The sequence below is a fragment of the Marmota flaviventris genome, chromosome 2 (genome assembly GCF_047511675.1).
Source record: "Marmota flaviventris isolate mMarFla1 chromosome 2, mMarFla1.hap1, whole genome shotgun sequence".
Taxonomy (NCBI): Eukaryota; Metazoa; Chordata; class Mammalia; order Rodentia; family Sciuridae; genus Marmota; species Marmota flaviventris.
In genome coordinates this window covers 99648437-99660000 of record NC_092499.1, presented here as the reverse complement: position 1 = coordinate 99660000, position 11564 = coordinate 99648437, and the positions used below count along the sequence as shown (strand labels likewise).

General features: G+C 43.9%; 1 protein-coding gene across 1 annotated transcript in view; it reads left to right on the top strand.

Moving 5' to 3' along the window:
- Positions 1–11564, top strand: part of Myo5c (myosin VC) — a 92101-nt gene that overhangs the window by 12547 nt on the left and 67990 nt on the right. The window contains exons 3-8 of the mRNA XM_027925940.3: positions 729–894; positions 1946–2090; positions 3599–3755; positions 5966–6109; positions 7212–7293; positions 8404–8511. Of these exons, the coding sequence (XP_027781741.2) occupies positions 729–894; positions 1946–2090; positions 3599–3755; positions 5966–6109; positions 7212–7293; positions 8404–8511 (802 nt within the window). The remainder of the gene's footprint in view (positions 1–728; positions 895–1945; positions 2091–3598; positions 3756–5965; positions 6110–7211; positions 7294–8403; positions 8512–11564) is intronic.

Sequence of the window (11564 nt, the reverse complement as noted above, 5' to 3'; positions counted from 1 at the left end):
CTGGTATGGATGCTAACAAGGGATGTTAACCTGGTCTTCATTCTGCTCAGGCAGCTACTTTGGGAACAGTAGGTAAATCTGGCAGAAGAAGGGCCCACTGGGAAAGTTACTCAGTCCAGGGCTCTAAAGGGGGAGCCATGACGCTGGGCACCCCGCAGGAGGCTAAAGATAGCAGTTGCCTGCACCATCGGCCTGTCTCGAGACCACCACCCACAAAGCCTCCTTCAGACCCTTCTCACCACCAAGCATAGCAACTCTGACCAGAAATTTGCCACCCTGAAGCTGTAAGTGACCTGAAGATATCTGTCATTTTAGCAGCAGCACCCTGTTTTCTAATGAAAACCACAAACAAGTGGAGTCCCTGTAGTAGAACTGGGGTGAGGTCCCTGGGTCCCTGCCCATCTAGTTTCCTTGTCACCCTGCATTGAAGCTTCTTCAGCTCTGCTTACCTCAATTTGGTTTAGCCCTATTCACAGATGAGAAGGGAGGCCCAGAGAGGGTGAGAGACTTGCCCCCAGCACACAGTCAGTGCCCTGGTCCTCTGGCTCCCACTTTTTATTGCTCCAATAGATGCCTATGAAGATGGTTTTCTTTTTGCTCCATTTGAAAGCTTGTTTTTCAGTGTCAGTGATGAGTCTACAGGAGGTACATAGAAAAAAAGCCAGTGGTTCTGCAGAAATGCCAAAAGTCTTGTCCTTTCAAAAGTTTAATTTTGTCTTTGCCCACAGGAGCTGGATTATCCCATTGACCCAGGATCACTGCCTCCTCTCAGGAATCCTGACATCCTTGTGGGCGAGAATGACCTCACCGCCCTCAGCTATCTCCACGAGCCTGCAGTGCTCCACAATCTCAGAATCCGCTTTGCAGAGTCCAAACTCATTTACACCTACAGCGGTAAGGAAGGATCTGAACCTGAACGCCTGCTGTCTAGAGCTTCCCGATTGTTTTTATCATGTTTAAACTGAGCATCTAGAATCTGCTGTGAAAAGTGTCTATGCGGGGAGAAGAGTCCACAAGAACTAAGACTGGACTGCTTAGAAAAACAAAATAACAAGGCTTGTGTTTAAGTCTTTCATTGGATTTGATACATTGATCACTTACTGGGACACTGGTATTGTTATTACAGTTACATTGCAAATAACAAAAGCCTCTCAGTTTGGGTGCATTTCCCACCTGTCATCTCATTCGTCTCATTCAAACATCAGAATATCCCAGAGATACAGGTGATCATCAGGGAATCAAGATTCAGAGCATCAAGTGATCTGACAAAGTCAAGCTAGTTTAGTTAAGTGGCAGAGCTGGGGTTTCCTAAAAGAACCTGGAGAGATGGGTGTCTTAGTCTGTTTTCTGTTGCCATAGCAAAATACCTGAAGCTAGGTATTTTATAAAGAATAGAAGTTGCCAGATGTGGAGGCACACACCCCCTAATCCCAGTGGCTCAGGAGGCTGAGGCAGGAGGATCGAAAAGCCAGCCTCAGCAACTTAGCAAGGCCCTATGCAATTCAGCAAGACTGTCTCTAAATAAAATATAAAAAAGGGCTGGGGATGTGGCTCAGTGGTTTGTACTTCTGGATTCAGTACCCAGCACCAAAAATTTTAAAAAGGAATAGAAGTTTATCTGGCTCATGGTTAGAGGTCAGGAAGTCTAAGAGCAAGGCACGGCATCTGCGAGGGCACCCATCACATGGTATGGGGCATCACTTGGTGAGACAGCAAGTGGGCTAGCTGAGGTCTTTTCCTTTTCTTATAAAGCCACTGATGCCATCATGGGGTCCCCACCCTCATGACCTCATCTAATCCCAATCCCAAAGGCTCATCTCCAAATACCACCAACATATGAATGTGGGAATCAAGTTTCTAACAGGTGAATTTTGTGGAACACTTTTAAATCACAGCAGTGGGTGACTGTAAGACTGCTGTAACTGCATCTCATGTCTTTCCACAGGAATCATTTTGGTGGCCATGAATCCCTACAAGCAGCTGCCCATATATGGGGATGCCATCATCCATGCCTACAGCGGGCAGAACATGGGCGACATGGACCCACACATATTTGCCGTGGCAGAAGAGGCCTACAAGCAGATGGCCAGGTAGCTTCCTGTCAGGCTGGCCTTCCTCAGGCTCGCCCAACCCTCCCTGCACTTGCTGGCTGGGCTCATGGAAGGAGACTGTCAGGCCAGAGGGATGGTTTGTTGAGTAGATGACCTGTACTCAGTAGCCCGTGACTGGTACAGCATAACTGACCTGTCTGGACTGAGTTTCCTGGGTTTTGTTCCTTCTGGAGAGTTAAAAGTCAGTCCTGCCCGTCTGGGAATAGCACGTTTCTCTTGCAGTGGGCTTGATTGGAGAAAGTCTGATTTTACATGGTAAAATGCTTTAAGTTTTTTTTTTTTTTAAACCTATTCAAGGAGGCAGTGTTTAATGACAGACAAGCACAGATTTTACTCATCTGCAAAATAGATTTGCATATGTCCTAGGATTTTTGTGAAGTTTAATTGAGAATGTGTGTGAAGTGTTCGGCAAGCATCTGGCTCATAAGCAGTGCTCGATACATAGAACAGAATCACTCGATCACCACCTTCTTGTGGCATGAAAAGTTCAATGCATTTTTTTTTTAATTTAGAGAAATTATGTAACAGCACGTTGGTTTATAGGGTACACGTGTTCCTGAGCATATTCAGAATAATTGCTCTCAAAAATAATATCTGAGGTGGTTTTGAATTTCAGCGGAACGTGCACAAAGGGGCTGACAGGCCAGGCTGCTGTGCTTCCAGGTCTGCTGGCAAGGCGGGCCTGTGGCTAGCCTCGGACTTCAGGACACTTCCCACCACTTCCTAACTACTGAAGTGGCCCATTCATTGTACTGAAAATGGGGTACATTGTGTGAACAGGGTGGTTGTTGCTGAATAGGTGCTTTCCTTCTGGGAGTCTGGGATTTGGGTATGTGTTAGGCCAAGGGTGGGAAGGGTCACCAACGAGCTTCCCCAGGAGGGGAAGTTTTACCTGTGCCTTTATTCATTGCTGGAGGCCTGTCGCAAGTCGCTGGACTGGGGGGGGGGACACTCTTAGAAGTTTGCACCTGGTTTCCTTTGATTTCCCTTGTGCTTCTTTGCTGACTTTTCTCTGAATCCTCTGCTATAATTAATCTGAGCCACAGGCATGGCTATCATGCTGGAATGCTCAGTCCTCCTAGTGGACCAATGAACCTGGGATTGGGCTTGGGGACCCTCAACGGGGAACGTAGCAGGATCATGTGTTCTGCATGATCACATGGGGGGAAAAGACTAGAAAGAAATTCACTGAAATGTTTATAGTGATAAAACGAAGTTTGCCTTCAGGTTTGTCTGTATTTTTCTTAATATATATTGTCCCTTTTATTCCTAATTATTTTTTTTTAAAAGTCCCACTATGTGGCCTACGCTGGATTTTGTCCAGGCAGAATTCATTTTTTTAATGGCAAGAGATTAATGTTTTAAAGAATGTAGCTCAGTGGTAGTGCGCTTGCCTGTCATGCACAAGGCCCTGGGTTCGATTCCCAGCACTGAGAAAAGAAAAAATAATAATAATATTTTAAAACTCTTTCGTTTATCTGCTTTAGAAACAATAAAAATCAGTCAATAATTGTGAGCGGGGAGTCGGGAGCTGGAAAGACGGTGTCTGCTCGCTATGCCATGAGGTACTTCGCCACCGTCAGCAAGTCCAGCAGCAACGCTCACGTGGAGGACAAGGTCCTGGCGTCCAATCCCATCACCGAGGTGTGTTCCTGTGGAAGGAGGCAGGTGGGGGGGCCAGGCAGCAGTGTGTCATGGTGGAGATGTAGGTCGGCCTGTGTGTGTATGTCGTCCTTGCTAATGCAAGTTCCCATCTTTTAAAAACCAAAGAAGTCAGGTGGGAAGGAACAAGGACCTGGTTTCCCCAGGGGATCTGAAGGAGATTGGGGCAGAGTTTGCTCCCTCCAAGGCTCTTCTCTACCTGCTGGGCTAGAAACTCTATGACTGGATTTCAGGAGTCCTCTGTTTGCTGCTGATGTCCCAGGGAAGATGCCCTCCATAACCACCACAGGTGCACGGAGGCCACTGGTGCTCTCCAGCCAGCTGGCATCAATTTTCATGAGCTAAGTGTGCCATATTCAAGAGTTTTGCAAGCTGATTCTTCTGGCTTTGGTCAAAATTCAAAGCCAGCCTCAGCAACTCAGCGAGGCCATAAGCTGCTAAATAGAAACACAAATTGCCATCCAAGATGGCAACAGGAAAGTTGTCAAGGGGCAATGCTGAGTTATGATTTATTTAGAGTTTGTCTCTCCACTTGACTGTAAGCTCCATGAAGGTGGAATCATGTCTAATTGGTTCATTTATGCTTATCATGTGCGCAGCACATAGTAAGTGCACAGCAAACATGCTGACAAAATCATCATGACCTGGGCAGGAAGAGCAGTGTGTGTGCACAAGAAGAGTCCTTCTGCATGGAACATAGTAAGGTGCTCAGGCAGAGGAGTAATGGAATTCAAGAACAGAAGCAGAAAGCACAAATCAGGCCCACAGTGTGGGAGGTCTGAAAGAGCAGAATTTTTTTGGTTGAAAATAAAGTTTGAGTAGGGAAGTACTAAGGGAGTAAGGTTTAAAATACAGGTTGAGGGGCTGGAGTTGTGACTCAGTGGTAGAGCGCTTGCCTAGCATGTGTGAGGCACTGGGTTTGATTCTCAGCACCACATATAAATAAATTAATAAAATAAAGGTTCATCGATGTCTAAAAATTTTTTTGAAAAAAATACAGGTTGAATGGAGGATGTGAACTTTTAATTGAGCATGTATGATATTTGGAACATGGATGAACTGAGGCACTTCATATTATTTCATTTGCTCCTCCCAACTGTCAGTTCAAGATACTATAACTAAGTAGCATGGACAGGGTGGCTTATAAACAACAGAAATGCATTTTATAGTTATGGAGACTCAAAGTGAGGGTGCTAGCCTGTTGGGTTCCGGTGAGGACTTTCTTCTGGGTTCAGATGGGCCATCTTCTCACTGTACCCTCATAGGGCTAAAAATGAGAACAAGAGTTCTCTGGGGTCCCTTGTATATGGATATTAAATCCCATTTGTGAGGGCTCCATCCTCGTGACCCAATTACCTCCCAAAAGTAGCACTTCCTAATACCAACACATAGGGTTAGGATTTTAATACATGGATTGGAGGTGGGAGCGCAAGCGTTCAGTCCATAACGGTAAAGAAGCATGTTATTTCCACATTACAGATAGAGGAACTGAGACTTGGATATATGAAATAACTTTTTTTTTTTTAAATCAGGGATTGAACCCAGGGGCACTTAACCACTCAACCACATCCCCAGCCCTTTTTATTTTTTTATTTTGAGACAGGATCTCACTGAGTTGCTTAGGCCCTCGCTAAGTTGCTGAGGCTGGCTTTGAACTCACAATCCTCAGCCTCCTGAGCTGTTGGGATTACAGGTGTGCACCTCCACACCCAGCTGAAATAACTTTTACAACATTATACAGAGAGCAGAAATGGACCCCATGGCCACAAAATGGCAAAACCCATGCTTCTTCTATTCCTCCCCAATGTTTCTCAGCGGGGATGAGAGGAGCCTAGGACTGGTGTGCATGTTGGGCCATGTTCCCTGTGTGCCTCCAGCTGCTTTTCGCCTTCTCTGACCCCAGGCATTTCTCTGAGAGTCAGATCTGCTCCCCAGAGCATGGTCTTGGATGTTACTAAATACTGTTCCAGTAATTTTAATGCAAAGACGGGTACTGGGAATTGAACCCAGGGGCACTTTACCACTGAGCTAAATCCCTAGTCCTTTTTATTTTTCATTTTGAGACAGGGTCTCACTAAGTTGTCAAGGGTTTCACTAAGTTGCTGAGGTTGACCTTGAGCTTGCAATCCTCCTGCCTCAGCCTTCAGAATCGATCTTTAAACTCTATTTCAAGAAAGTCCTCTGTTTTATAGGCTGTTGGAAATGCCAAGACCACACGCAATGACAACAGCAGTCGTTTCGGGAAGTACACAGAAATCAGCTTTGATGAGAGAAATCAGATTATAGGAGCCAACATGAGAACCTACCTCTTGGAGAAATCCAGAGTTGTCTTTCAAGTAAGAATAAAAGTATTCGTTAAATTTCCTTTTTCACAACTTCTAAAATATTACATAGATGTATATACTTAACAGTTAACCTATATTATTCTGAGATCTGAAGAGTCATGTTTTCTCATTTTTCATTTGCAGTTCAGGTTCTTTTTTTTGTTTTCCTCCATGTATTAGGAGCAAAAACTGGTGGATGGGTGGGTTCAGTATCAGTGGAGTAGTAATATGATTGAGAGAAAAGGCTGTGGCTTTTTAATTTGAAAAAAATCCTTATAGTTTAAAAATCAAGTTATCTGCCAGGTGCAGGTGGTGCACACCCGTAATCCCAGCAGCTCAGGAGGCTGAGATAGGAGGATCATGAGTTCAAAGCCAGCCTCAGCAATAGTGAGGCACTAAACAACTCAGTGAGACCCTTTCTCTAAATAAAATACAAAATAGGGCTGGGGCTGGGGCTCAGTGGTCACGTGCCCCTGAGTTCAATCCTCAATACCAGAAAAAAAAAAATCAAGTTATCTTTCTAGAAGATAAAAACTGAAATAGGTTAAGCAGTTGGCCTGGTTTTCATATTGGGAAGGAATGGGATTAGAGCTAACGAAGGAATGGGCCAGGAGAAAGGCTTTTTCATCGGTAAAATATAGAAACATCTCATAGCCTTGGCCTAGAAGAACATCGGGAAACCTTGTACTGTATTTCAGGAATTCTTAAAAGTTTCAGCTGGTATGAATTACATCATCGCCATTCCATGGAATGTTTTCATTTAATAACATTTTCTTCGTGGTCACTATTTAGAAGATCTCTGGCCACCCAGTTTTCACTCAGTTGAGAGGACAGGCCTGCTTGTGCGCTGGCCATGAACATGAGTGTCCACATGGTCTTGGATGTTACTAAATACTGCTCCAATAATTTTAATGCAAAGACTTAAAAAAAATTTTTTTTTTGAGGACGGAATTGAACCCAGGGGCACTTTACCACTGAGCTAAATCCCTAATCCTAATTTGGATGAACAGAACTGTCCATCCAAATTAGCCATCTAAACTCCTCTCATTATAAACCTGGAACTTTTACTTGAAAAAAATTGGTATAATTTTGAGGTCTTTTCTTTATTCTACAGTCAGAAAATGAACGGAATTACCACATTTTCTATCAGCTTTGCGCGTCTGCACAACAGTCGGAATTTAAACATCTTAAACTGGGTATGTGATGAATGGTGTATAGAAATATCTCTTTTTTGCAAAGGTTTAAATTGTTGGTTAATTTCTTCTTACTAGTATAACACAACTTTTGAAAAGTTTGTCTTTTGTCTAAAGACATAAAATATCCTTTGGTTTCAGGGATGGAGTTTATGCATCTACCTAATAGATTCTGGTTGGGGTGGAGGGTGAGTCCAGGACAGGAGTCGCATCAGCCCTGGGGGTTCTTCTCACAACTTATTGGATGATTATGGTCATTAAGCTAGAATCACCTCAGTAAAGACTGCCGACAACTAGTTTTTGCTTACTGCTGCAGTCTCCAAGGTTCATTTTTATTGGAGCATCCTTAGAGAGTTGTTTTTCTAACATGGACGGCTTCACCCCATCTTCCTAAACAAGGCCCCTCTATCATAATTTGATAAGCTAGAGGCCATTTGTTATTTGAAGTCATAGTTAACTCTGCTTCAAGGACAGTTAAGATGTACAGCTATTTGTCCTTCAGCACTGATGGCCTTCACCATGGCTGACACAGCTCTCCTCCCTCTCTCCTCTGATGGGTGAGAATTGTCAGAGGTAACTTTTGAGTGTGTTGGAGTTGAACTCATACATTCTCATTCTGGAGAAGCTGCTTGTGCTCTTAGAATCTAAGTTTCTGTAGATTTTACATGAAGATAATACCCAGGCTTAATACCAACAGAATATAAGAAGCAAACATGTACAAGAGCTTTCTGAAGGGTCCTCTGTTGTTTGAATATTAAATGTGCATATGTGGTGGCATTGTAAGGGCATATTTATGTCAAAACTCATCAAATTGTACATCTTAAATGTATGCAGTTTATTATATGTTCAATAAGCCTCAATAAAGTTGTGTAAAAGTGTTAATGCAGGAACAGAAAACATTTTAGAATTAGGCCTAAATTCCTGCCCTGCTGTCAGCTGTGGGGTCTTGAGAGTCATTTGCTTTTTTGGAGCCTCAGCTTCTACATGTGCAATGTAGAATCCTAAGGCATAAGTGGAGGGCATGTGAAGTGTTTGAATATAGCTCATCCAGTGTGAGTTTCCCTTCTTGTGCCTGGTAACTATGTATATCTTACTTTTTTTTTTTGGTCTCAGGGAGTGCAGAAGAATTTAATTATACAAGAATGGGAGGCAGTACTGTCATCGAGGGTGTGAATGACCGAGCTGACATGGTAGAGACTCAGAAGACCTTCAAGCTACTGGGTAGGTAAAAATATCCTGCTCCAGGCTATAGCCATTTCCCAAAAAAGAAAAGAAAAAGAAAATCAAAGAAAGAAGAGAAAATTCAGGGATTCCAGCATCTCTGTGTTTTGAAGACTCCTAGTAAACTCTGATTTCAGGATGAGCCACTCAGAACATATTTGCAGACTAAGTGGCCAAGGCCCTTAGAAGAGCCAAGAAGTCCCTCACTTTGCCCTCGTGCTTGCTGACCGGCTGTTAGAGGCATGGGCTTCACACCCTGCGGATGCTCCTAAGCTCTCTGAGCTGCTATGGAGAAAAGTGGTGACGCAGAATTCTGGTTCAGTTCAGAAGAGAGTTGTTGACCCCACTTGGACTCCAGAGGATCTTGATAAGGAGGCTAATGAGATGGTAAATACTTCTGTGGAGCCTCCCATGCATGGGGCTCCATCCAAAGCACTTTATCACCTGTATTAACTCATTCTAACTTTTACACCACCCCATGAAGTGGGTATTGGTATTTTTCCCATTTTACAATACAAACTGAGGCCTACAGGTGGGTAGTGATTTACCCAAAATCACATGGTTAAGGTGGAGCAGAACTGGTTTTTGCTCTCTGAGGTCTTAAATATCTCATGTTTATATCAAAAACCAAATAACTCACTTGGCTGCAGACCCTGAGGGAGCAAGGTGTCTCACTCGGTCTTTTTCTGTAGTCATTGTCCCACACGGAGCTCATGTTCAGAAGGATAAAAATAGTCATTTACATTCTCATTTTATATGTGTCTAGACATCCACCTGTAACCGCCTGTCAAACTTCTGATGAGTGTGAGAGGATAAGCCATTTTACATCTTAATGAAATCTCAGACCACTGTTTCCTTTGCTGTAGCCTGATTAGCTATATTTGAAGGTAAAAGTCAAAGAATTTGAGATTTAAATCTAACAAAGTAATAGGAAAGAGGAGTAAAGTTGGATAATTCAGAGTGAAAACCAGACGGTTTCCTAAGCAAAATTATTCTCAGATTCTGCTCCTTCAAAACTGCTTGCAAGAAGAGTGATTTACACATTTCTTAATAAGATAAACACTCTTGGTACTGATTGACAGTTTCTTAAAATAGTTGTAGCCATAATCTCAATTTTTGTGTAACACACTCCATTGAGAGGAAGCATGGCTATGAGAAAGGGTCAGTTAGCCTAGCTCCGGCCAAGTTCAAGGAGACCTTGGTCCCCGTGCCTGCCCTGACTGTGTCGCCCCCCTTTTTTAATATCTTTATTTATTTATTTATTTTTATGTGGTGCTGAAGATCGAACCCAGAGCCTCACACATGCTAGGCGAGTGCTCTACCACTGAGCCACAACCCAAGCCTTGCCCCACCCGCTTTATCCTCCTGGGTACTCACTCCCTCCTCTTCACAGAGCAATGACAGAAAGGAAATACAGTGTAGGCTTTCAATTGACATCCTAGTTGGCATGACTCAGGAGGTTGCTCTCTCTGAGACTCAGTTTTTTACTTATACAATGGCAATATCCCTGACCTTTCATGACAATTGGCAAGGAAATGTACATAAGAGCCCTAGCCACAGCCATCACGCAGCAGGTGCTTGGCCAATACTGCTGCCTGCCTTTTCTCTCTCTCTCTCTCTCTCTCTCTCCCCCCCCTACTGTCCCGTCTCAAACCATTACTTGCATTAAACCATCTCCTCTTCTCACACAGCTTATAATTATGGAACCTCAGCAGTTTGCAGCAGTTGTTCCTATTGTATCACACAAATTAGATTACCTCCACAAATTTCCATGCCACGAGAGCTGAGACTAGGATGAGGCCAGAGAGGTACTCACTCTCGGAGTCAGAAAGCGCAGGGGGTGGCCCTGGCACCTAACCTGGTCTGCCCTTGTCCCAGCCCTGCACACAGGCCTAGTGTAGACACAGCTCTCAGAGTTTTGTGGAGAGGTAGAGGACAGCAACCCGCTCGCCTAGTAACAAGAGCTACCACCCTGCTGTATGTGGTAAATGGGTGGAAAGATAGGGGTCCTCAGCCAGGGGCAGGGGTGGCTGAAGAAATCTAGGACCATGGCAGAACCTGCTCATTCCCAGGACTAGTTATTTAAAGATGATAGTTGATGATTTCCGTGTCCTCTCAATGCCTTGCATTGGCAATTAGACCTTTCAATTTAGTATTTATTTATTTGTTGTCAAGCATTTTCTCCAGTTTTTTTATGCAAACATGAGATCAGCCTGTGACCTGGTAAGTGTCAGTCATTACTTCTGGGTATCAGTTTCTCCATCTGTACAGTGGAGATATGAAAATACCTAGTTATTCCAATTATCTATTGCTGTTTTCCACATTTAGTGGCTTCAAGTGACAGCTCCTTAGTATATCTTTTGCTTCTGGGTTGACTTGACTCAGTGGGGAATATCTTACTTGGGGACTCTCACATGATGGTGGCAGGAGCTGGATCCTCTGAATCTTCCTCTCTTGAGGGCTGTGACAGCTAGAACTTCTGGGGCTGGGTGGGCATCTCTCACTTCAGTGGCCTTATCCCTGGACTTCCTCACAGCATGCTGGCCTCAGTGTAGACAGACTTGTTATTTGTAACCAGCTTCCTCCAGAGCCATTTGCAAAAGGTTTAGATGGGACATGCAGGACTGTCTGTGAACCAGCCTCAGAAATCATACAGCATCACTGCTGCCAGGTCTCTTTAGGGATGTTACAAGAAGTAAGAGCCAATGTCTAAAGTGGTCTAGGAGCTGTGCCATGCTGTGTCAGTGTGAGAGGTCAGGGCACTTCCATGAAAGCAATCACTAAAAAATGTCCTAGACCCAGGGTGAACACTCTGGCAAGTTTTGAAAATCTAACTTTATTAAAACAGCCATCCTCATTTGTTTATGTATTATCTATGGCTGTTTTTGTGCTACATTGGTAAGGTTGAGTAACAGTGACATAGGCCTTAGGGCCTGCAGAGCCTCATAAGAAAACCTTTGCTGACCCTCATCCTAGATGGTGGAGTGGACATGGATGCTGAGTTCTTTAGGGTTTTCTCATAATCTGTGGGTTTTATGAAGCCTGCTTCATCC